General features: G+C 40.1%; 4 protein-coding genes across 4 annotated transcripts; 3 read left to right on the top strand and 1 right to left on the bottom strand.

Moving 5' to 3' along the window:
* Positions 1–534: 534 nt before the first annotated feature.
* Positions 535–3,472, top strand: LOC132992251 (proteinase-activated receptor 2-like). Its single transcript, XM_061061450.1, has 3 exons — positions 535–759; positions 1,091–2,347; positions 2,796–3,472. The coding sequence occupies exons 1-2, from the start codon at positions 687–689 to the stop codon at positions 2,143–2,145; spliced, it is 1,128 nt and encodes a 375-aa protein (XP_060917433.1). The 5' UTR covers positions 535–686; the 3' UTR covers positions 2,146–2,347; positions 2,796–3,472.
* An 858-nt stretch (positions 3,473–4,330) lies between these two features.
* f2rl1.2 (coagulation factor II (thrombin) receptor-like 1, tandem duplicate 2) lies at positions 4,331–7,947 on the top strand. Its single transcript, XM_061061375.1, has 2 exons — positions 4,331–4,496; positions 6,776–7,947. The coding sequence occupies exons 1-2, from the start codon at positions 4,430–4,432 to the stop codon at positions 7,864–7,866; spliced, it is 1,158 nt and encodes a 385-aa protein (XP_060917358.1). The 5' UTR covers positions 4,331–4,429; the 3' UTR covers positions 7,867–7,947.
* Positions 7,948–12,088: 4,141 nt separating this feature from the next.
* Positions 12,089–13,548, bottom strand: ch25hl2 (cholesterol 25-hydroxylase like 2). The gene has a single exon (XM_061061529.1). It carries the CDS (start codon positions 13,339–13,341, stop codon positions 12,445–12,447), a length of 897 nt encoding a protein of 298 aa, XP_060917512.1. The 5' UTR covers positions 13,342–13,548; the 3' UTR covers positions 12,089–12,444.
* A 6,290-nt stretch (positions 13,549–19,838) lies between these two features.
* s100z (S100 calcium binding protein Z) lies at positions 19,839–24,855 on the top strand. The gene is made up of 3 exons (XM_061061843.1): positions 19,839–20,655; positions 20,748–20,919; positions 24,355–24,855. Exons 1-3 carry the CDS (start codon positions 20,525–20,527, stop codon positions 24,529–24,531), a joined length of 480 nt encoding a protein of 159 aa, XP_060917826.1. The 5' UTR covers positions 19,839–20,524; the 3' UTR covers positions 24,532–24,855.
* The last annotated feature ends 1,905 nt before the right edge of the window (positions 24,856–26,760 follow it).

Raw genomic sequence — 26,760 nt, 5'->3', positions numbered from 1 at the left:
GCACTAAGAAGGAAAATATTTGTATTTGAGACTAGTAAGTAGGCTATCTGTAGTAGCTAAAGTGGAAATATTCGAAAAAACATAATCCTGAATTTAAATAAGCCTATTGTAGCATTCTTGAGAAGGCTAAATATAGCCTATACCAGCTACTTAATTTCCATGCACGGTTTTATCAAAAAGCCCGTGTTTGTAGCCTAAGTAAACGGATATTATTGATTGTAGTGCAGATAAACAGAAACATCTAACCCAGTCATACCACCAGCCGTGCAGGTGGTATGCCGAGAAATGCATCCCTGCCAAGAATTAGGCTACATGCACCTCGCGGGAAGTGACAGAAAACGGAATAAATCTTATTCCTGGGGGGCAGATATGTGATGACAAAGTATGTGAAGTTTAATAAAGTTAAGTGTCCTTATTTTTCTGTTGACTTGACAAAAAAAACAACGCATTTTCATTGGCTTGTGTCATTTAAGCACCACCTCATAACACGAATCTTCCCAGGTGTGTCCCTCGTAGGCTGCGCGCGGTCACCTGACTGGATGACATCACTTTTAGGTGTCAAAACCAGCCGTTTGAAGAGGAGGGCATGGTTGTTAGGAAGACGACGACGGAGAGACTGAACAAAGCCAACACCCGCGGACATTTACCCTTGCTTATTTTATTTTCTAACCTCTAATTTGTAAGCCATGACTTTAAGGACACGACGCTTTCTGCTGTTCCTCCTGTTGTGTTGCGTGAAGACGTGCGTGTCAGAGATAGGTAAGGTTTATTTCCACCTGAGCTGTTTCTTATGGTCTTGAAATAATCGCGAGTTTAAAAAAAAAAGAAGCTACAAGCGTCGAATATTGACGCGTTTGACGCTGCTTCAGTCATTGATTTAGTTTATTTATTTAGTCTTGCTGGATTTAATAATCTGTTTTTCACAGCCTAACACTTCATGTAAAGTTAATGCAAATGAGTCATGCTCAAAAGCCCTGCTTACAAAGAGAAGCGAGAGTTGTCATTGTTTTGTTTGAGTTTCAGGTGACTGTGTTCAGTTTGTTCCTGCATATAAACCTGCTCTACTTCTTCTTCTTTATTTGTCACTTAGAGGACCGAGGCTTCACCGGTACAGAGACCAATGACGGGGTCTGGGTCAACACCCCGGCCAAAAAAGTCCTGAGCAGCACCCTCACGACCGTCTTCCTCCCGATCATCTACATCATCGTGTTTCTCATCGGGCTGCCAACTAATGCCATGGCCGTCTGGGTGTTCCTGTTTAGGACCAAGAAGAAGCATCCATCATCGATCTACATGGCTAATTTGGCTCTGGCTGACCTGTTTTTTGTCATCTGGGTCCCTTTAAAAATTGCATACCACTTCAACGGCAACAACTGGATCTATGGCGAGGCGCTGTGCAAAGTGCTGGTGGCGTTCTTCTACGGCAACATGTACTGCTCCGTCGCCTTCATTGCCTGCATCAGCGTCCAGCGGTACTGGGCCGTGGTCAGCCCGCTCTCCCAGCGGCAGAGGGACAACTGCACGGCTGTGGCCGTCTCCGCGGCGATCTGGGTGGTTGTCTGGCTCCTCACCATCCCCCTCTACCTGTACGACCAGGAGGTCTACGCCACAAATCTCAACATCCATACCTGCCATGACATCACCAGACCCAGTCAGAAGAAAATAGCAGCGGGCTACTTCCTGACGATGGGTATCGTAGGATTTGTCGCCCCAACAGTCGTGTGCATCATCTCCTACGTCCTCATGCTCAAAGCGCTCAGGAACACCATGGCGGACCCCACCATCGCCAAGAGGCGTCGAAAAGCGGTGGTTTTAATCGTCACCGTGCTGATCATGTTCTTAGTGTGCTTCACCCCCAGTAACATCATGCTGCTGGTGCACTACATCCTCCTCTTGAATGAAGCTAAGAACAACTTGTATGGGTTTTACATCACCTCCCTGTGCCTGGCCAGTCTCAACAGCTGCTTTGACCCTTTTATTTACTACTACATCTCTGAGGACTTCAGGCAGCACGTGAAGAACACATTCCTGTGCAGGAGCGAGAGGACGGTGGAGAGGATGAGGGTCTCCTTCAGCGCTCTGAAGTACTCCAACAAGAAGAAGTCGTATAGCACGTCAGGGAAGACTGAGAGCACTGATTGCTAGTGGATTGTTTTGGTTTTACCGGGTAAATCCAGTGTTTGTTTGGTTTTTTTTTAAGACGTGGGCGCCATTTTTTTCTAAACATATTTTGGGATCAGAAACCGGTTTTGGAATTGCTCCAGGACATTGCCGTAGTCAGCAGCTGTAACGCCTGTAACATGATCCCTGCAGGTAGAAAAACCTGTTTAAAGTACGTCCTCTAAAAGTGCTTGTTATTGGCACTGACGGGCTCAGTTTGTTTTTCAAAGTGTCTGACAACATCAGATAATCTTTACAGATGGAGATCTTTTTTTTTAAAAGAGAATCAGGCTTCTTGGTTTTTTTTTTTTAACCAAAAGTAGTCTTTATAAGTTTCAGGGCAACCAAACTCCATTCACAAAGACAGTCATTTTACCATGCAGATGCTGGTTTACTGATGCCTCAACTGCTTACTTATTTTTTTGTTTATGTGTGAAATATTATTATAAATATGAATCCAAACCAATAATTCAAAGCACTGAAGTCACACAAAAATAGAAACAAACAGATTGATGCAGCAGTTAGAGTAGCAGCTATTGTGTGCTGGTTGTGTGAAACAAAATGATGATGTTTTTGAATGGAGTCTGGTGGTGGAATGAGCATGTCTGTGGGTCTCCATCCTGTAAAGTTATCAGATACTGAAAACAATAATCTTAGCCTCTCAGCGGTAAAAAAAAAAAAGAGCCCTTATCTTTTATCAGCTTATCTTTTATCAGGTACGATCCATTGAGGCAAATTCAAAAAAACTTTTTTTTTTTTTACTATTTTATTGATCATTTAGACCCTGAAATATGGAAAAAATAAAAGTAAAACTATTTTCCCAGCATCCTTCTTTTAAGTTATTCATTCTGCTCCCTTCAGGTATAAAATGAAACAGGTTTATTTTTAAAATCTGCAGTGATGACATGGAGCAGAGTCATCTGCAGCACAGACGTCCTACCAGCTTTGTTATTTCAATGATTGTAAATAGTTTACATTTTTTTATTTTTTTAATAGCATTGATTAATAAAACTTTTATTTACTGCACTTTGCTGCTGAAGTTTTGTTTCACAGGGATACGATTCATTTTATTTGTTACTGTTTTTAACATACCAACCTCTTAGTGCTCTGTGTTTATTGAAATGGATTCTTGTCCAATGTTTGATGAAGTGCCAAATGTCTTTAACGCCATCAATGAACACTTGCATGTTGTATGAATTTTCAAGCTTAACAAATTTATTTATCTGGAATGTGTGTTTTTTAAAATGTTATCATTTTAACTTGTAGAATTACATTTTGAAGTTTGTCATTAAAAAGTAATTATAAAACTAAATGTGTTTTTTTTCCTCCATCACACTATCAGCTTGTTTTTAAAAGGCCTTGAAGGTTTTTTATTTCTGTGCCAAAAGTTCTTGTCCGCCTTAGACTATAACTCTAATAAAATAAATGTTCTTCCTTTGATTTACAGATAAATTAGTCCAGACAAAAATCGGATACTTAAAATGTTCAAGAACTTTTCGTTCTGGACTCCGGGAATGTGAGAAGAGAACATTTGAGAAGAACGTTTGAAGTTGTCAGCTTTGATTGGCAGGCGATTTGAAGAACAATTATTACTGCGTAAAACAACTTGATCATTAGCTGGCTGCGTTGTTGTGGGGAGGAAATTGCCAAAAACAACGCAATTATAGAATTCCATCACGTAATGTCACATTGAAGGCTTGACTGTAATTTACTCTACTAAAATATCTAGGTATGTTTCCTCTTCCAAACGACAAACATCTATTTATAACACACTCCCGAAAGGGGAAGCAGGCTATTCCATGTAATGTTATCCTATCTATTTTGTTATACTAGTAATTTATACTAAAATGGCAGTCCAGAGCCCTCTTTTCATTTTCAAGTAAAATAATTTGTAGCTGAAAATTGGGTAATAGTTCAACATTTTTCTTCTATTGCTGAAAGATGTTTCAGAAAGGTTTTCTTTTTTGTCAACAAAATAAAATAAATATCTCTGATGTGGTCTGTTTTTAAATCATAAAATATCGAAAAGGGGAAAAAAAAACATTTTGATTCATTGTCTGTGTTTTAGTTTTACTCACAGAAACTGGAATGCAACTTGATGTCTGGTAAATGAGTGTGCGTGGTAGGCGGGGCATGGGTGACGTAGCCAGCGTGCGAGCAGGTAGTCTCGGGGTGTGTCCCTCATGGTTGTTTAGTCGACATATAAGAAGTTGTTGGAGGGGAGACTGTAAAAGTGCAGAGAAGCTGAGAGCGTCGAAAGTTCTCAGCCATGGATTCTACTCGTTTATTGTTACTTCTGTTAATGTTTTGCTGTGTTTCTGCCGTAAACGCCACAGGTAAGGTCGTAACTTCCTCCGTGTGTTTAATGTTTTCTCAGAGCGAGGTCGTTTACATACCAAACCAGTGAGGCTCACCTGAAGGGAGTCTCATCTGTGTGGAGAGCTTTTTGGTTTAAGCTATGTTTAAATGATAAATGTGTAGCTTTGCAAATGTAACAAATAACCTTCGTTCAAATCTTCATTTGTTGTTTAACCTTCAATAATGGCCAACTCCCAAACAGACAGGGAGGGGGACATGTAACCTCTGCGTGACTTACTGTTAGAAATATTTTCTTTTCATGGTTGTATTTGTATTTAAATGTTTTTATTTAGGAGTGGGGTTACAAGTTCCTGGATCACAATCTCCAATTTCCATTCATTAGGCAGCCCAAAAATAAAATAACAAATGTGGAACTAAATAAATAATTAGTTTCTCCCTTTTCCCTTTCAAACCTGTTGAGATAATGAAAACGATCTTAATTCCCCTTAACTTCATTATAATTTGATTCTTGTGTACAAACTATGAGTTTATATCGTCTGTAAAGTGTTTGCATAGATATCGGCACTAGGGTTACAACACATGCTTATTTCAAGCTGAAATGTATCTGTTAGTTTTTTTTTTTTTTTATCTTCGACCATCTGGCCTTATAAGTGTCAGAAAATATTGAAAATCTGCTGTTTCCAGAGCCCTAGACAAGGACATTTTGAAGTAAGCTTAAGTAAGTTCCCAGCAGCAGTCCTAGAATCTGAAACTTAAAGGAACAGTAATAATTTAAAAGTTTTTATGAACATAATAGTTTGGCTAAAATATTGGTGCCAAGGGTGTCAACCTTTTTTGTTAGGCTACTTCAACACTTTTACATATCTTGTATTTTAGGATACAAACAAAAAAATGTGATGATCAAAAGTATCGAAGTTTGTACAAAGTAGTTGTACTGAAGCTTTAAATATAAGCACAGAGCTGCTGTGAGTGAGGGGAAGTAGTGGTTATGGTTGAGCATACCACAGTGTGGGAAAGCAAAACCTCAGTGAACCAATTTATAGCCTTTAGACCATCGACCAGTTTTTAACGTTTTTACAGAACTAGCGCGCCTGATTCACACAGATCTTTAACTTTACCATCACTTACCGGTTCGAAGCAGTGAATCTTTACAATCCAATCCAACTTTAAAAGAATCACAGTTGGCCAAAGTGCTGTACAGAAGAATAAATGAAATACGTAACAGCTCATATGAGATAAAAGAAAACTACATGTGAAATACAGAATCAAGTTGGTGGTTTAAATTCGTAGGTTGGCAAATACTGACATGTCTCAAATCCCTCTGGCGTCACAAAAGTGGAGACACAGACGTTATGTCGATGTCTCTTACAAATAGACAGAGCGCAGAAGAGGTTACGCTATCTTTTCCTCAAAAGTACAAATACATTTACAATGGTTTAGATATGTAAACATGCTAAATGTATATGTGCTGTTAAGACAGTGTGAACGATTATTAACAATTAGAATTGACCCAATATTCGTTTCCTATGACGTCTTTTTTTAGTTCAGTTGCAGAAAAACGGATATTGTTTGATGTGTCATATCGGAGTTTAAAGTCTTTATATGAGATTTTTCACACTTAAATATAATATAAATCAAGTATATCCTCTGAAAATAACTCTGTGAGTCATGACTGTCTACAATGGGTGTAACACCCGAGTCCCACTGTCTGTGATGCTTTCAGAGTTTTCAGAGTCCTATCTTCAGTTTGTTTACATCGCCTGGACGGCCGGCTGACTCCTCCCCTCGCGTATAAAAGTTGTTTAATTGAGGGACTAGAGAAAAGAAGAATAACATACTGTACTCACTGCTTAACTGTGTTTCTAGATCACGCTCATTTCAGGTAAATTTACATGCAGTGTGAAGATACGAGCAGAATAAAGATCGCTAGCATTAGCATGCTAACACAACAATGCAGCGCGAGTTGTTTTGGTTTCATGCTGGTGCTCAAGGGCGACATCTGCTGGATCAAAAAAATAAACATATAAAGCCTTTAAAATGCAGGTATCGTGACAAACCTACTCAGTACATGGTTGGGTTTGTCCAACAATTTAAACACAACAATGATTTTTAACTTCACAGAATTTAAAATAATGGAAGTGTGATATTTTGGAAACTTGATTTTATTTCACTTAATTTGCATATTTAAGGTTTGCCTTAATTATCTGATCGTCTTAAAATAGTAAATTAAGTTTTGTCAATTGATGAGTCAATATTTTATTTTCAGCCCTGATTAATATAATGTATATTTTTTTAGTTAAAGGACGAGGATTCATCGGACGTGAAGACCCTGCGGACTCGGGACTGGTTGTGGTGGACCAGGCGACGGTTGACATACTGAAGAGCAACCTCACCACCGTCTTCATCCCGATCATGTACATCATCGTCTTCGCGATTGGACTTCCCGCCAACGGCATGGCCATCTGGGTGTTCCTCGTCCGGACGAAGAAGAAGCACCCGTCCTCGATCTACATGGCCAACTTGGCTCTGGCCGACCTCCTCTTCGTCATTTGGACGCCTCTGAAGATCGCCTACCACTTCAACGGCAACGACTGGACGTACGGCGAGCCGCTGTGCAAAGTCCTGGTGAGCTTCTTCTACGGGAACATGTACTGCTCCGTCCTCTTCATCGCCTGCCTCAGCGTGCAGAGGTACTGGGTCGTCGCTCACCCGCTGTCCCAGCAGAGGAAGAACAACAAAGTCGCCGTCGGTGTCTGCGTTGCCATCTGGGCGTTCATCTGGCTCACGACGACGCCGCTGTACCTGTACGACCACACGGTCCGGCTCAAAGACCCCAACATCACCACCTGCCACGACGTCAACGTCATCAAAGACCCCTTGAACCCGTTCCCCTCCGTCCAGCTCCCCTATTACTACTTCATCTTCATGGGATTGGTGGTGTTTCTGGTCCCGTGCGTGATCATCGCGGTGGCGTACGTTCTGTTACTGCGAGCTCTCGGTCACGACATGGACGACAGCGCGGCGGGGAAAAACCGCCACAGAGCCGTGGTGTTGATCGTCACCGTCCTGATGACGTTCCTCGTCTGTTTCATCCCCAGTAGCATCATGCTGGTGGTGCACTACTCCCTCCTCAAAGACGGGGTCGTAAACAACGGCTACGGATTCTACATCTCCACGTTGTGCCTGGCGAGTCTGAACAGCTGCTTCGACCCGTTCATCTACTACTTTGTGTCCGAGGACTTCAGGGACCACGTGAAGAACACCCTGCTGTGCCGGAGCAGCAGGACCGTGGAGAGGATGAGGGTCTCCTTCAGCTCCATGAAATACTCCAGGAAGAGCAAGTCGTACGTGTCGGACAGCGGGAACACGCAGAGCAGCAGCTGTTAGGGCCGGCAGAGACTCCATCAGGCCTGTCTGTGCTTGTACAGTAATCACACAGATCTCGTTCTATTTGCAACTCAGAAGAAGGGTCGCTAAAAAAAAAATGGACATAAGCCATCAGGCAGAACCAGGTAACCTCAATGAACTTTAAAACGGCTGATCTGGTCTTCTTAAAACCCAGGCTCGGTTTTTCTCACATTATTTGGTTCATATAAACTTTTTTTTTTTCTGTGACAAATGTGCCCACTCAAAGTTCTTGTGTTTGCCACTTTCAGGTTCAGATTGTTAGTTTTAAGTGTTTGACCGAACTGCTGATAAAATCCATAAGAAGATAGTCCCATTTTTTTTCAAGTGTAAAATTCCATTTTTGAATTCAGAAAAGTCACTTAAGATTACTTTATTCAAAGCCGCCAGACTCCATTGACAAAAACATTCATTTTAACTCAGAGTGCAAGAGCTGCATGTCTGCTACGGCTTTGGTCGGTATGTTTTTTTTTTGTTTTTTTTGCGTTACTGAAATACAGTTTTGGAGCCAAACCAACTGTTTAAAACACAAATGATCAAACCATTAGAGGCAACAGTAAAACAGCAATGTCTTTAATATGGATTGTAAAATAACTGATTTTGTCAATGGAGTCTGGTCTCTCTGGAGTGAGCATTAAGACCGCTGTATCTGGATTGAAAAAGGGCGTTACATTTAAGAAAATTATCTTTTTTTTACTAGGAAACAAATCTGTTACGTTGTCAGATATTAGTATCTTTTACACATTTAGTTTCCAAAATATCATAAAAAGAGTGGGGTCTGTGTTTGAGAATGCCGATTTGCCCCTTTAAATGTGAAGATGGATCTGTTTGGATGAGAGCAGAGTACGTTTTAAAGATGTATATAACGTCATTATGAACTGCTGTTGAGTGTTAAATGTGAAGAATGAATGCATATTTTAGTTTTCTGTATATATATATCGAGAGAGAGAGAGAGCGTGACTGAACTTTATCCTTTCCCCTTCCTTGTATTTTGACTGACTGTTCTTGCCTGCACTGAAGACCATTTAATGATAAAGGGCATCTATATTTAACAAACCAAATGAACCCGATGACTTCCCCGGGGAAACCAGTCAAGTCATTGTGTATTTAATATTCATTCTGCTTTTTAATCTGTCAGCAAACTCCTGAAGCCAACACGTTTGATCTTGGTCTTTTTAAACAACTTGTGAAAGATGAAACTTGGTTTATTGTTACTTTTTAAAAAAAATAAATAAATGATGAGACATCAACCCCGTGCAGTTTCTGTGATACTTCTTTATTATTGCGCAACTGATTAAACTTCCTGACTCACCGTCCCGGCAGACGAGACTCGTCGTCATGGATCCTTCTCCCCCGACTTGTGGAAATGTTTGGAATTCATGGAATGTGTGGTGCTGGTTTTTGTCATAAAGTGGACGGACCAGTTTTTAAACAGATGTCTTTTTTTGTTCAATATGCTGTTTTTTTATGAAGGATGGCACGGAAAGAAATTAGGTTGACTTAAAGAGGGTTGAAGAATTTTCAGGGCGTGATGAAACATGTCAGTGAGGCGAACGTAAACTGGTTTTCTTCCCACTCTTTCTAGCATCAGGCCTTTCACCTACATATGACACACTGGAAACATTCCCCAGGCATCATCTTTTATTTTTCTCTTAAAGCTCACGCAGTCTTGCTTATACATTTTATATTTTAGTTCAAATCTACAGAAGACAATTTACCGTCAACAAAAGTGGTGTTGTGAACCAAGAGGGGGCTCTTTTTTTATCTCTAGATAAGAATTTAGTGAACTGATAACCCCAGCATTAATAGCCCCCTCCCCCGGGTAAACACACACACACACACACATTGTGAATAGAGATAGCTTCCTGTGTAATGACTGGTTGAGGCAGGGTCCTCGTCGGTTTAAAAAAGGTAAATGATTGTTGCGGAGTGTCGTCTTACCTTTTGTCAGTGCAGCGGGCCTGCCTGCCTTTGTGTCGCATGTTAAGGACAGAGCCACTCCCTGGCTGTGTTACATTTAAACACAGCTTCTTTTACGCATCAGTGACTTACACTGTGTGAGCAGGGTAAACATAGAAATACTCAGAAATCACACGTATGATCTTATCTGTCAATTTTTGAAATAAAGAATGCTTTGATTGGGGGTAAAAATGTCCACACTGAAACACTTGTATGTATTAAATTAGGCAATCATTTGTTGCTTAAAGATGAATGTACTAGTGAAGAATAATGTAGGGATTGTCATTTCCTACTGCACATGACTGTGCATGATTATGTGGTAAAATAAGGCAGATGATGTCAGTGTACACACCTTCAAAATAAACCAAGTTTTCAACTTCTAACATTCTAAGTTTCCTCGTAATCGAACATGCAGGACCTTTACTAAACCATGCAATTTGTCTTTGCACATGCAGCTTTGAGGTGAAGGCCATGTTAGGCATGGGTTTGTATGACGAGACTGCAAAGTTTTCCATTTGATTTATGATTGTTTCACATGTGCAGACATATTTACATGGCTGCACTCCAAACAGTTCGGTCCAACACATAGCTTAGTGATCAATGTTTGTTCAGCCTGTAAACATTTGCTTCTAGGACGTTCCTGGGAAGGGTATTAGCTTTGTTTTTTTTTTGTTTTTTTTATGATGAACAAATATTATATAACGGGAGGTTGAAGAGTAAAACAGAATGATGTCAGGTCGGTGGACTTTGCAACCTGCTGATCGAGCGTGCAGTTTCATGCAGGCTAAGATAAGCTAATGTGCTGCGGAGATGTTTTAAAGACGTTAATGATTACAGTAAGAAACCATGTCAAAATGTGTCCATTAAATTATGCCTTTTAATCTAATCTTAAACCTAATCTTAGTTTCTGTCAGCCATGACTATAATGAAGGAGTTTAAAACTCTCATGGGGGGAGGGGGTTCCAGTATATGCTGGATTGTGTTGCATAGTTCTCTGTTCTTGACAATCCTGTTTACATGCGTGATTAAAGTCAAGCATACAAATTCAAAGTATTCTACTTATTTTCTTGAAAAATGGCCCTGAATGCATTCCAACAATGGGAGTAAAGAGTTTGTTGATTATGTTATTAAATACCAAAACAAAATCACAACTGATGGCAAGAATGTAGGCTGATAAGAGCTAAAAGAAAGCCTAAAGGACATTTTTGTGCAGACTTTTTTTTTTAATATCTTTCTAGTCTTGTTGCAGCCGTGCACCTTTTAACTGTGTTTATTGTCGAGTGTGCACCTTGTTTGTTGTTTTTGATAAGAGCTGCCGACCTGGAGACACAGCCTGTGTCTTTATTTCTTAAGAATATGCCGTATTGACTTAACGACACACAAACAGAGGTGCGTGAGGAATCTCCTATTTCTAAAATGAGCAGGATCTGATGCAACTGTCAGTTCCCCGAGCCAACCAGAAACATGTCAAACCTGTTCTGACCGCCAGTGTGTGTCACAGAGTGTGTGTGACAACAAACACAGTGGAGTAACACACACAGTTGAACTGATCACTACGGTATGGCACACCACATATCCTGTGTGGTATCATTCGATATCCTCCTAAAACTACGTCTATATGTGTAAGGTTTCCTCGGCTACAAATTAATCTGTCAAAACATGTACTTCTGTTTTGGCTTTACTGCTTTGATTAAGTGTTTGGAGGGAAAGTGACCTCTGGTGGTGAGTTTCTTGAACTGCAACTTAAACCACACACAGGAGAAACTAATTTTGCTACAAAGGTGAAGTGGAAACTCAAAAACTAAAACTTTCTTTTAAACAGTTTCTGTCTAAATAAATCTCAAAATCAATGGAAAATGATGTAACTTCTTATAGTGATCTCTAGCTAAAAAGTATAAAAAAAACAACAACAACCCCTGCCGCTGCAGAGACATCTTTAAGATGTTTCATTTTCATATCCACAATTCACATCTTGCATGAAAAAACATGTTGTCATTTAAGACTTTAATTAGGACTCTTCCAGTTAGAGCATTCTCCCCTCAAAGAGAAGATGGAGGTGGATTAGTATTGCGCCCACGCATCATACTGGGATGCAGCTAAAAGGGCTTCTATTCATGTGTGTGTGAGAGCGTCAGTGCTGAGGAGGAAGAGTGTACTGTGTAATCACTCTGACAGATCGCACCCCTCTACCAACAGCTAAATACTAAGATCTAGTGTAGTGAGATATATGAAGAAGCAATTTTCATTCCGTTTTTGTTTTTTAATTTGTAGCTGGAAACATGTTAAGAGTTGTATGGAAAGTGTCCTGAGGAAATACACAAATACATGTACAAAAGGACGTATGAGATCATTTTTTCCCCCACAATTTACTTTTTAGCGCAACATTAGAGATCCGTAAGAAAAAAGAATATCCATATTTTTCTAGGTGTTAATCGAAATATGCCGATCACTATAATAATATGAAACATGCAGGTAATCAGGAGCGGCAGAAAACAGATCTGTGGGAGAGAAGAGAGAAAAAAACTAAAGTGCAGGAATGAGAGCGGGGACAAAAGAGGCCGTTTTGAGTAAAAGAGTCAATGAGAGATTAACTCGAGTTCCTTAGTCTTTCCTCCCTTTCATCTCCTCCTCTCCCGTTGCTGCAGCAGCGTCGCCGACGGCTGCTGGCACGGTGTTGGTGCCCCCCAGCCAGTCCCAGTGCGAGAAGAAAGGGGCAAAGTTAGTGCCGGGCCGCTGGTGGTGCGTGTCATGCTTCGGGGCGCCGCCCCAGAGGCCGAAGGGCACCAGGTTGTGCAGCGCCCAGGGGAAGTTGTAGCCGCAGTGGTCCTCGGTGGAGACGTAGATGTTGAAGACCATGAAGCCCCACGTGGTGAGGCAGTGGCACTGGAGCAGGATGGGGTCGATTGTAGTCCAGAATCCGACGCTGAACAACTCCCAGCCGGAGAGGTACTGAGTGACGAGGCTGAAGGGTTGGCTGTACTGGTGGTGCACGGCGTGGAAGGTACGGTACAGCCACGGTATCCGGTGGTGGAGCAGGTGCCACAGGTAATACTGGAAGTCAAAGACCACCATGCAGCCAACGATGCCCAGGAAGAAGCTCCAGAGAGTGGGCGCCTGGGAGGGCAGCGGCGTTGGCGGCCTCCACATCCACTGAGCGACCGCGGACGGGAAGATGTAGAAGACGTGGTTGTAGATGGTGACACCAAAGGTCATCCAGATGTTAGGACGGGTGACGGGGCGGTCAGGGTGGAGCCTGTAGCGGTTGATGCAGGGCCAGGTGGGTGCGAGTAAGTCCAGGACGGTGTACAGCCCGACCAAGACGAAGTAGGTGGAGACGGAGAGGACGACGGGGAAGAGAGGGCTCCTCAGGAGGTCATGGTGGTTCTGGTGGAGGTAGTCCCAGGCCGGCTGCAGCACCAAGGCCTGGGTCTGACACCCGGTCACGTTATTCACATCCAACATCCAGAATAAAGTTGTGAGTAACTCGCCTGCGCTCATCACTGACGCTGTGTTTCTCTTCCAAAAAGAGGGCCGATCCAAGAGGATTGTTCTCTAACGAGGAGACGATGAATGGAGAGAATCCAATCGGCGGCCTCTCATAGGTTAGGCAACAGCAAATTGTCCGGTGATGTCGTGCCAAATTGGACTGGCGGGCCGTCTAAGGCTTTTATGTATGTTCAAGCCCCACCTCCAACCCCCCTCCCCTAAAAAAACCCCCTCTGTGTTTTAAAAGAAGGCCGCTCTGTAAAGACCCTTTTTCATGAGCACAAGGACCGCAGCCAGGGCTCAGGAGCCGGGCCACAGCCGCTCTCATCTCCGACCCAGATCATGGAGAGAGAGCTTCCGACTGCTGCTGAATTTGACTTTTAATACACGGAGACACAGGAGGGGGAAGTGTTTAAGAGTTTTATAGAAAGAATTAGAACATCAAGTTAAACCTCTGGCAGTTTTCTTCCACTGACCCATCTTTGAATTCAGACTGTCAACGTTTTTTTTTTTTAAATCTCATATCAGGTCCCAAAACACATACATTGTGTTTCAATTACTTCAGAATAAAACTAACATTAATTTCCTGGAAATGTAACTGTGTACTTATCGTATATTTTATATGTCAAATGCTGCAAACAGGATTGCTTCAACTGAGTTTCGTTGTGTATCATGCAATGACAATAAAGATAAATCTATCTAATCTATCTATCTGCATTATCCAGAATTTTATCGTTAAATTTAATTATTTACATTATGGAGCCTGACAAGTTTCCCAAGAGAAAAGCAAGTCCCCATTATGTCACTAAATCTAAAAACACACAAACACACTCCAAAAAACACACATTCGACCAACTTGAACCCCCGAGAGTAATTAATCATAGAGAGCTGTCAAACGAGAGGCATGAATTCAAAAGTACTTCCTTTCTAATGTCGTCAAGCTTTTGCTCTGTTTGTTTACAGGGAAAGAAAATCACAGCCCGTGTTTCTATGGAGTCACACAATTATTTTGATACAGGGTGGGAAGTTTTAAAAAATATCACGTGATATCCGTTGGATTAACTTGATCTTGACTAACGTTTTGACTATGGCCCGTTGATAATTATTTAACCACTGACGCATGAGTCATGTTTCTTGTCTGGCATTAGTGAACTGAAATGACTCCGTTTCATGTATTACATAAGAATAAACACCATCATTGTTACATAATTAATTAATACGGCATCCTCAGTTTGAAATATTTTCATCTGAGTGTATTCTTACAGCGCCTTCAAAACTAAGATACGGAGCGCTTTACAAGACAAAAACAAGTGAAGCAAAAAAAAAAGTTCAAGTTAAAAGTCTACAACAAGAAAATAATTATCTACCTGTGAGAAAAAAAACAGCATAAAACGTCATACACCAGTCGTATGACATCATCAGCATATTGAGTTTGTCCGCATGATACTCTGTATTTATTCATCTTTCAAAAAGTTGTAGGAGTCATTTTGTGTTTATCTTTGGCATGTTGTATAATTAGATTCATCTGAACATATTATTTTCCATTAGGGACACTGAAGGCACAGGGGCGAGTATATATGGTGGCACAGGTGACAGGAAAGGGAAGGCACAGGTAGGGGGAGCACAGACAGTTCTCACCAGACCGGCATTCATGTTTCAGACCAGCACTCAGACCAACAACAATTCATTCATTCATTCGCTTCACTGGAAATGGTATGGTTTTTGTTCTCATATCTCCATCAAGTCACTTCAATAAACCTTCAACTCAACTATAATAACGGCTGGAAAATCATTGCTTGCATCTGCGTAAGACTTCACCCCAAATTGCCATTACATAATGATATAAGTGGAAATATAAATAAGAACAAAAAGGCACCTTAATGGTAAAAAAAAATCAGACATAAAATAATTAAAAATTTCAGTAATTGTTAATAATAAATATTGTTTAGGGATGTCATATGATTACATTTTTTAATCGCAATTAATAGTTTGCATTTTTAAAATTCCATTATTTTGCATTTAATAATAAAAATTGTAAGGCTTTTATTTTTAATTTTTGTACTGCCTTAAGATGAGAGTACTCGTGATTAACTACTTAATGCTGACAACACTCACATTTATTAAATATTTGTCTATGGGCATATTGGTACCTACCAACTAGTGACTGTAAACTATGACACTAATCTACGTGTAATTTCTACTCCCCCTACCTGTTAAAAGTGGATCCGTCCATATGACGTCAGAGGTGAAGCGGGAACTGCCAAAATGAAATCAAGACAGAGAAGAGCAGTTTAATTAATTAATTACGAATATATTATGCTTAATAAGCACCGAAAACGCTATAAAAAAAAATAATGACATGAACTAAAAATGATATCGTATTTATTGTGGTGTATGAAAATAACGCTGTAACTTAACCGTCAGCCAGGCTCAGGTGTCCAAAAGGAGAGAAGAGTTACCTGACTCTGGAAACATGAGGAGCAGCAACTTTCTGAGGCCGCTGAAAAGAAACTCCAACAGGTGACGCACCATTCAGGTAAGTTTGGTTTGGGCGGATGTGATTTGTTAATGGACTGTTGGCTCTAGTTGTGATTTGAGAGTACCTGCGCTGTTAATCCGGTGTGGTTGAGATACAGGTAAATGTATTTGTAGTAGTTTATTGTACTTTAGGCGGTTGTAAATCATGCGTGTAGATGCAGGTGAAAATACTGTGTGTGTGTGTGTGTGTGTGTGTGTGTGTGTGTGTGTGTGTGTGTGTGTTGTAAATCCTGCAGAGCTATAGGTAAATGTCGTTTTTGTGTATTTAACTGTAAGTCAGTGTACATACTTTTGTTCCAAGTCCATTTTTACAGCTGGACTCAATTATCATAAACATGATTGTAGCAATATTGTTTGGGCACCGGAAGTAGTGTACACATGATGCTCACTGAACAGAGGGAATAACAGATTGCACACTTTCTGATACCCACTATGAACCAGTAGAGGGCAGTAAAAATCAAGTCTTTCAAAAAGGCCATTGGCACTAAAGCAATGAAAGAAGGGAAATACAACTCAATTTAACTTTGACTTCTGCTGATCATGTGTTGTTGGGCCTTTTTACCTGCTCGCATTTGCACGTTTTACACCTTTTAAAGCAATGTAGGGCTGGGAAATAAATCAAGCTTCAACTATTTTGGCTTCCTACTATCTCCAATACAGGATTATCAAAGTCATTTGATTTAAAAAATAATAATCTGGGGCGCTGGTGGGGCAGTGGTTAGTGCGTGCACCCCATGTATGGAAGCTGTAGTCTTCCAGGTTCAAATCCGACCTGTGGCTCCTTTCCCGCATGTCGTTCCCCACTCTCTCTCTCTACCTGATTTCTGACTCTATCCACTGTCCTATCTCTCAAATAAAGGCAGAAAAAGCCCCCTAAAAATAAAATAAAATAATAATAATCTAACCATATACAAACAGTAGAAAAAAAACACTCTCCTGTGTTTACGTTTGATGTGACAACCAGACAGAAATTAAAAAAGCAGAGTCTTAGTTGTTGTTTCTGTGTGGTTATATATGTGGCAGTAAAGGGGATTTCAGATTTAGTCCTGTATAAGAAGCGGTCAGACTCCCTATAGGCTTTCCATGACCTGTTTTCATGCTCATCATTGTCCACTCAACGGTAAAGAAAGTTGTTTTTTTTGGTCAAGCCTGTGTGACATCATGAGATTTCACCGCTGAAGTTATTAAAGGAACGGGATGAGATTCATGTCCGGGCCTATCAACAGGTGCAGGACTTCACCCCCTCCTTCAGCCTCTGTAGCACTAAAAGACACAGCCTCGAGTTAGTGTCGGGCACAGCAGAGGAGTGGAAACATGATTCAGAGTGAGATATCAGCAGGTTTGATCTCACGCCTCGGTTTGACAAAAAGGAAACGAGAGTCTACAGCCATGCTAGCTGCTCTGTCAGACTTGTTTTAACCCCGAGGCTCCACATCTCCGACATTTGGCTCGCTACTTTTCTCCTTTCAGAATTAAAAAGTTGGTTTGATTTCTCTCTGTGTTTTTGGTGGATGACGGTAAACGGGGAGAAATAAAGTTAAGTAATTGTAAAAAGCAGCAACAGTACGTCTACAATCAAGAAAGTTGAAGAGAATAAATGTATGAAAAGATCTGTATAACTTACTACGTACTGGAATTTGTGAGATTTTCCCAAATGAGCGTGCTAAAGTTCACTCAAACGTGTTTTTAATAACACACTGAAGCGTTCAACACAATCATTTTATTGCATTATATTGCAATGTGCTCAGTTTCAGGATAACTTGCATAACCTTTCGTCCTCTGCAAACTCTGTTCCCAAAGGAAAAGATTAAGAATTGTGTTTAAGCGTGTTGTGTCGTGCTGCGTGCATCAAAAAACATTAACTCTTTTGTATCTTTGATGCAGAGACGGGAACATTCATTCATCTGTCATATAGAAAGTCGGTAAGGATTTTGGCCACTTTAAGACCTTAAAGCTTTATCCCCGTCTCTACGATACAGGCTTCATTATGCAAACCTGTTTTGTGTTTTCTCTCTGTTTTTACCTCAAATTATTTAAATTATGTCTTCAGAAATTATATGTGATGAGGGATGGTGTGTGCTGAACTAAACTATTTAAAAGAGACTTTTTTCTTTCACTATCTTCCAAATAATAATCATTTTAATCAGATTTCTTGAGAAACTTAACGTTTTGTTGAATCTGTTGAAATATTTTGAAATAATTTCACATCCAGTGCATCGATGTGATGTCAGGTTATGTTCAGGATTACACGGTCAGTTTCTCGCTCCACGCTCGGCAGCTGCAACGTAAACAGTTTCATCAGCTTCACAAATGGAAACTTATTTTCTCCGCGACAGTGGCAGCAAGTGGAAGAAAAGTGTCGAGCACACCTGACAGCTGACGTCCCTCGGGTGTTTATCTTTGGGGGCTGAGGGCTTGCTTGGATGAAGTGTTATTCTCCACTGTCAGTTAAGACACGGCGACAAAGGGAGGGGAAGTCGTGTAAAAAGAGCAAACGTCGGGACACAAAGTGACACATGGTGGCTGCTGCTGCTAAATATAAAACTAACAATGAGAAGATTTCAGATTTCAGATTACAAGGTGTGAGTGTTAGTCTGTATAAAACATAGACGTAGTCTCAGTCACATCTTCCGTGGGCTTCTGAACATGAAACATTTTCCCCCCTAATTGTAGAGAACAACGGATAAATGAGGCAATCGAGTCTGGAATGACATGCAGCAAGGTGCTGAGGGTCAGAGACCGCAGGGAGGGGGCTTTAGTCTCAAGGTAAACGGCTACAACACCCACCTATCAGTTGGATCAGACGCCAGCTGTATGTGCAAATGTATACATAAGGCTTCAGCTGAATTACCTTGTTGTTAATAAAGTTGTCAAATTGATCAATACTTCAGTACTTTTCTATATTTTTGGATACCAGTCAGTAGAGGTGGGCGATATCGGAAAAATATCATATCAGGATTTTTATTTTTTTTATTTTTTATTTTTTTTTGCAAAATCACGATTTTATCACGATTTTTTTCATACTCTCTTCTTGAGACTATTTTGCAAGTTACTGATCAGTTCAACCAAACTTATTTCCCTGTATAATGTTTTTAAATGCACAAAAACTGCACAGACAAGTTCAGTCTATTTGAAAAACATCTTCTTAAAACGTACTTTTACAGACTTGTTTTTATGTGTTGTCGTCTTCTTAATGTCTTTTCTTACTGGTTTTACTATTTTTTATCTTCTTTTACTTCTTACTGTTCTTTTATTTATGCTCATATCTTAACTCCTCTTGTGTTGTAACTTGGTAATTTCTTGTCTTACTTTGTCTATTTATGTTTTATATTTATATTTACTTTTTATTTTTATTAATATTATAGTTTTTGTTTTTTTATCCTTTAACCACTTGTTTCTATTTCTTCTTCTTACCTTCTTATTGCTGTTATCTTTTTATTTGCTTTGAGCTCTTTTAGTTTCTTACATCTTTTTAAATCTTTGGTCCTCTTTTGGTTTAGTTTGCTTTGTTCTTGTTTTTGCTGTTTCTCAAAGCACTTTGTAAACCTGTGTTTTTAAAAGGTGCTATATAAATAAAGTTATTATTATTATTATTATTATTATTATTATTATTATTATCTTTGTAGGAGGTCTGGAAGTCTCCCACCCAGAACATTTTTAGCACCAGAAACATCTTTCCCTCGATTTGATCAATATTTATGCACAATTTGAAGGTTTTCTGCACCACTTTGAAATTATGATTTAATAATGTGTCCTTTTTTTATGTTCATCAGACCATTTTATTGATTGATATGATAGTATCGAATAAGTACAGAATCTTAAAAAATAAAACTTCACATCTTCAGTCGTATTTTTAACCCAAAACTGCCATGAGCAAAAAAGAGAGCGTTGCCCTCTTCTATTCAAGTTCACAGGTCAGCAAATACGAAAGCTTTCTCTGAAGCGTTTGATGTCTCATACTCGTGCAAAAATTATGATTTTTTTTTTTTTTTTTTTACAAACGGACAGAACGCAATGGTGGCACTGTCTTACTCACAAAAAATAAAATTGGTTAAGTGACAATGATGCAGAGTATTTAACATGCCAGTAAAAAAAACTAGAAAGTTGATCTTAAGTTCAGTGTGTGGGTATACGCTTCAGAGTATGTTAGGAAAACTTTTTAAACATCATTGTCTGTCAACTCAGGTGGAGATGAGAAAAGGAAACAAAAATGGAAACCTGTAGTGTCCCTCGAGCAAAACATGTCACATCTATTTCAGAACTTATTCCCCTGCTGTCTGCTGCAAGTTTCCAAAGACGAGGACTCATCAGGGGCCACAGAGACACAGGGCTACAGTCACACTTCACTATGTCACAGGTATATATCAGAAATCTACTAACAGCGCCATGTTGTTTTCATTGTTCATGCAGATGAATGAAAGCAGTTAAGATCGGCTTGAATCATTAAGACAAAAATGTGCCTTGGGTTCTGTCTGCAACATTTGTCAGACAGGTTCTCCCTCGTTTTTTTTTTTTGATGAGCTATTACTGAAGCCTCTTCAGGGATCTAAGTGGTGCAGATACATACGTGAGGGCCCATGGGGGCTTCGGGGGTTACACTGGTACATGTTTTTCACTTAACGGCCTTGATTAAAACCTGGAAAGAAAGACAGTTACCATGGGCGTCTCACCTGTGGAATTAATTATCGCAGCAAAGATAGAGGACGGCACCCTTAGCTTCTCGTCATTTCCTGATAAACAAGCTGTGCCTCCACACCTTTCATCAGACCTGAACGGGACTCTAACCAGGTAAGAACCCCTCGTCTGTAGAAACACTTTGCTTTTATTTCTCGTTTTTAAAAAAAAAAATGTCTTATCGCTGACATGATTTTCTTTCCCAGGAAGCAGCTGAGTTATCGACTTTCCAGCAGAATGCCGAGCCAGCTCGAGGGTGCGATGGACGCACTGATTACAGTTTTCTACAACTACTCTGGGAATGATGGAGACAAACACAAGTTGAACAAGGGCGAGTTGAAGGATCTGTTGAACAGCGAGCTCACCGACTTCCTCACGGTAAATTTACATTCTTAACCAGTTGTGTTTTTGTTTGTGTGGTTTCCTTATTTTCCAGCACTTTTTTGCTTTTTTTGGGGACAATTTGGAAGTGAAGATGCAGACAAATGGGGAGTGAGAGGGTGAAGACACAAATGTCCTTGTCAGAACTGAACCAACGACGATGCAATTATTCGGCTTGTAATGTAATCACTCGGCTAGCAATGCTCTAGCTTGCTGTGTATTTAGATTGGAGTTGTCGAATCATTAAGTGGAATTAAAGATGAATTAGTTGAAAGGTTTTTGCCAAAATAGAGACAAATCTCATACCAGAAAATGTACGACAGTGCTTACTAGAATTGAAGGGGAATACTTAGGTAGAACAATCCCAAGCATTTATTTTTTTGTTAATAAAACCTCTATCAAAGAGGGCTAGGAACAACATCATTTTGAATTAATCAGAGACCCCCTACCTCCCATGTAGTGTTTTTGTGCAGCACCCTTTACTGAAGTGATTACTGGTTAACAGGAAGTGTTTCCATTATTCAGCCAATAAATCCTGACGAGTCAATCCAAAATTAAAAGTGTCTAATCAAATGGCTTATTTGTAGTATGTACTTTAATAACAGAAATGTAGGCCGTGGTTGAGTTTTAGGTGACAATCTGTGTGTATTCAGTCTGATTAGTTTAAAGAACAGCTTACTTTATGGTCTGTTTCTGGACTGAGAAATAATGAATACTTATACAGCACTATTGTACAAGGTGTAGATATTACTATTCATACAGGTGAACAATGAAACGGCATGAAAAAAGAAACAAAGGTTTTTAAAAAGAGATATAAGAAGTACCCAAACACTTAAAGGTCACATATTCTCCTCCTTTGTCAACAAGTCTAAATAAGTCTCAGAGCTCCTCTTAACATGTGTGTGAAGTTCCTAGTTCTAAATCCACTCTGATCCTGTATTTGATCATGTCTATAAACCCCTCTATTTCAGCCCTGCTCAGAACAGGCTGTTTCTGTGTCTGTACCTTTAAATATGCAAATGAGCTGTGTCTGACCACACCCCCTCTCTCTGGAAGGTCTTGGGTGTACTCTGGCTTTCTCGCTCCATGTCCTATTGTTTACGGTGAGAAGGCAGACTCAGAGGGCAGAACAAACACCTAGCTGTGGGAGTGTCACCCACCTGGGGGAGGGGCTACTGCCCTTTGTGATGTCATGAAGGGAAAATCTCCAAACGGCCTGTTTGAGCACACATTTTCTGAAAAGTAGAGCAGGCTTTTCTCATAATTGGGGGGTTTGTAGACAGACTATAGGGACACATATTAATGTTCAGTAAACATGGTGAAGTGTATTTTTCACAATATGTGACCTTTAACTGAATGATCCACTTAAAAGCCTATTTTAAAAAAACATTTTTCCAGTACAGACGACCGGAAAGTGCCACAGTCACCTTAAGTCTTATTAGATAATCATGTTTTCAAATGTTTCATAATATTTAATAAATAGCATTCTGACCTTGTTTGAGGAAATTGTGTCCTCACTGATCGCACATCCAGCTGTTGTAGAAGTGTTACTGCTGTTGGCCCTCACATCACAGCTCTGTGAGTAATGAAGGGTGAGGAGGACGAGATGGATAAGGTCATTTCAGATAAGCCCAGAACCTGAGTCTGTGCGATAGCAGCGTTTATGAGCCCACAATTTTCGCGATTCCAAATGATTGAGAACCAACCCGTCGAGAGAAAAAACATCCGAGGCCAAAGAGTCAGATCTGTGATGCCTTCAGATGTATTTTTTTTAATTTTCTTCTTGTCCTTCCTCATGCGGATGGGAGGCCTCAGGTGCTCACGCGTCATCATCAGTGGCCCGTATCCCCTCCAAATATAGACACTCGTGATGTCATCGAGTCCCCTCGGGCCAGAGTCACTTCTGAGAATAGACACAGTCCCAGTGATGAAACATTCACCTTCAGTTTCCTCTGACGGGAAACTTGGGACACATGTACACCAAGGCTCAATATATTACTGTATATATATATATGAGAGAGTGAGAATTATCCAAAAGATGCAGTCAGGCCTGGAGACTTCCAAATCTGACAAGGAGAGAAAAGATAATGAAGTCAGCCCACTATTTTTATTTTCTCCTCGTCATATATATATAAAAGGATTTAATTTTCCACCATGAAGCGTTAACTGGCTTTGTTAAAATTTTGAAGTCTTAAGTAAAATTCTTTACATTTTATTTTGAAACCACATTTTTTAAAATCTTATTTAAACATTTGAACTACAATTTGAAAACAGTGTCGTGAAATGGTTTGACAAACTAGTGTTTCAGCTCTCAAGTATCTTATGTTTTTATTTTTTAAATGTCTTATTGGGCTTCTTTTTACGCCTTTTATTTTAGAGATAGGACAGTGGATAGAGTCAGAAACCGGTGAGAGAGAGAGAGGAGGCACAGGTCGGACTCAAACCTGGGCCGCCCGATCTCGAGGACTTTAGGCACTGTACATGGGGCGCTCGTACTAACCGCTCGGCAACTGGCACTCCTGTACTCAAATGTCTTTTATTGACTTGTGAATATTCTTATCCCCAATCCGCGGTCCGTCAGTCAACGTCAGCACAGTGGATCGCACACATCACAGGAGAACTACAAGATCGATGTTTTGTCTTTCTGAGGATGATTTGTTGTTCATTTGGTGCCGATTTTGACGTAATGTTGATAAAATTATGAAAAATACGATCGCAAATCCATATATTGTGTTTTATTTTGAAATTGACCGGATGCTCTAAGCAAAGCCCGACATGCAGACGTATTGTATATTATTTTTGTGGTGTCATTTTTAGCTTGATCAGGTAACACAGTAGAGGAGAAACATCCTGTAAATGTATTCTTAGCCTCATTAAAAAACAAAAAAAAAAGACATGTAGTTCTGCATCCTTATAGCCTCAGGTTTGCCTCCTAAATGTATTTAGCCTCTGAATACATGTGTGGGGGGGGGGGGGGGTGAGGGAAAAATAAATGTTATATTCAAGAGGGAAAGAAAAGGTCTAACCCCCCCTAACCTTTCGCTAAGATGTGGACTTTAATGAATGCCACAACATAAAGATCACAGCTTCCTCAGAGGTCTGAGGGTTTGAAAAAGGAAAGCCGTGTCGTGTTTTTCAATCCTGGAGGAAATGAGCAAAGCACTTAATGTGCTGTGTGATCAGCTGCAGCTCACGGCTCATTTGGCACAAACATCACTCTGCTCTCTGGACATGGGTGGCAGCTTTTTCGCCTCGAGTCAATATGAAGCGCCGCGATCAATCAAACTACTGCGTGAATGTTGTGATCATGCACGGACAGATGGAGCTCAAACAGGGATCCAAAGTGTCCTTACTACAAGTCCCAAGTTATTCAGGATTCCTTAAGACACTCAAAAATCGTTTGTCGAATAAGCTTTGTCGTTTGGTTTTCAGTCTCAGAAGGATCCGATGCTCGTGGAGAAAATCATGAACGACCTGGACTCAAACAAAGACAACGAGGTGGATTTCAACGAGTTTGTCGTCCTGGTGGCCGCCCTGACTGTCGCCTGCAACGACTTCTTTCAGGAGCAGCAGAAGAAACCCAAGAAGATGTCCGCAGAAAATCTGTAAATCTTTTTAACAATGTCAAAATGTCTTCACACTTAAAACCGCCCTGTAAACGTCTCACACTGTAGAGCTTTGTGAAAGTCATATTTTAACCAAACGCTGTGACAGTGTGTGAAATAGTCGCTCTTAAATAATATATAGAACGGTGTACAAGGACACATGTTCCCCTTTTTTTTATGACGCTCATTAAATATTTGAAAGTAATGCATTTTTATTTAAATTGTATTTAAATCCTACAACTCAAAAGCAGTTTCATGTCATGGCTTCTTCTTCTTCTACACTTTAAACCAGGAGACAGACCGTTGTGTTTGTCTCAGGAGAAAATTCAAGTCCATGTGTGTGAATTTTATGTTTGGTTTTTATCTCGCATCAGGATCCTTCTTAATGACAAACGAGGCATTCATGTGCTAAATCAAGAATAAGAAAACACAAGCATTTTGGTTAGGGTAAGACATCAAAAAACAATTTGTTTGATTTTGAATTAAGATTTTCCTTTTGTTTGAATACGGCAATCAAAGAAACTTTGAAAAGAAGTAAAGTCATTTTATGTGTGTGATGTTTTAAAGGAGGTGTTTGAAGTAGATACATGTAGGACATTAAACTATCACACTGAAAAGAACAAATCCTGCACACTACTCTTGCTCGGCTTCACCAATTTATTAGAAAAAAATCCCAACGTTTGGGTCCCTCTGAACTTTTGTCATGTGTGTTCTCATGCTGTCATGTGTATGGTGAAGTAATCCAACTTTGACTTCTTTAAGAAATACAAGGCTTGTATTTCTTTGATTAGGCTTGTATTTTTTTTGCCCCACTGGACTCTAACTTTTTTTTTCTAGACGCACAAAATATTTTTCAAATATCAACAATTTAATTATTAAGACTGAAGAAAAAAGGGGAATTCCTGTTCTTGTTCAAACATTTGTACATTAACATTTTTTACTATTTCACACACTGCTGCTTACTTGTAAAAAGACGCTATCTGTCACTGATTGTAAAAGCATTAAGCTTTGAACTGATGACTTCCAGAGCTCACCTTAAACCTACCTGTTCCAACGTATACTTGTTTTTATTGTAGCCTGATGTTTGTAACTTAAAAATCAACTTTGGTTATTTTGTCCTTCAGCTTTGGCGCACTTCTCGACTTCTCGCCTTGTTTTTGTCTGTGATAGAATAATTGCTTACAACAAGTTCAGTAGCAAGTTTCAAAACTCTGTCTTTATATTCACGGCTGTATTTCAGCATATTGTGTTTCAACTGATGCAGCCAATAGGACATTGTTTTAAAGTAAACCTCTGCAAACTGTCATTGAATTTATCTTGCATTTGTATTTTTATGTTTAAAGGAAGAATGTGCGACACATAAATAAATACAGCAGAAATCAAGTATATCCTGTAAATGTCTCTCTGAGTCATGACTGTCTACAATGAGTGAGAAGCTCGAGTCCCACCAGCTGGGGTGCACGCACTAACCACTAGGCTACCCGCCCTCCCTCAATAAATGTTTTCTTGCTGTAAAATCCATCTGTAATATCGGGAAGACGAAGTATAAAGCAGATTAATGAAATCTGCTGGAATGTACTTTGTTTTTTTAACACCCCTGTGCATGTTTGTGTGTGTGTGAGAGGATGTGTTGTTTAGTGTTAACTTACTGGACATCTCACACTGCAAACAAAAAAGGCTGTTCTTCTGGGAAATGACTGTGTGTGTGTGTGTGTGCCATGTCTCGATGACGCATGGCCATCCCAAAACGCAGAGACCACCTGGGTCCAGCAGCATCAGCGACTTCACACTGACTCGTCCTTCCCCTCGGGCAGAAATGCTGATACTCTCACCTTTTTGGGAGAACGAAAAGTGAAGACACAAGCTGCATCTTCTGAGGGTTTTCCTCAGTGTTTCACAAACATTCATTTAATTAGTGATGACATTTTCAGCGGTGACGTGGAGGAAAAATTACTGAAGCAATTTATGACGGCAACTGTGACGCTTTTATGAACGCAGATGGTGCTCAGACAAACTCCTCACGGGAACAATGCAATTTGTGTGTGATTATCTGTAATCGAGCAGGATAATGCCCCCGTTTCCCTCGGGTTGATACCATGCAGTAATTATGTACTTTAATTTTCTAAAGGTTGTACCCAATCATAGGTGTCATTTGATTATTTTAAAGTGCAGATATTTAGGCTATATTCTCACACTACACTACACAAACTATTCTTGTGTCTCATTTCCCGGC

The sequence above is a fragment of the Labrus mixtus genome, chromosome 17 (assembly GCF_963584025.1).
Source record: "Labrus mixtus chromosome 17, fLabMix1.1, whole genome shotgun sequence".
NCBI lineage: Eukaryota > Metazoa > Chordata > Actinopteri > Labriformes > Labridae > Labrus > Labrus mixtus.
The sequence above is the reverse complement of the archived record's forward strand: the minus strand, read 5'-3'. Positions and strand labels throughout refer to the sequence as shown.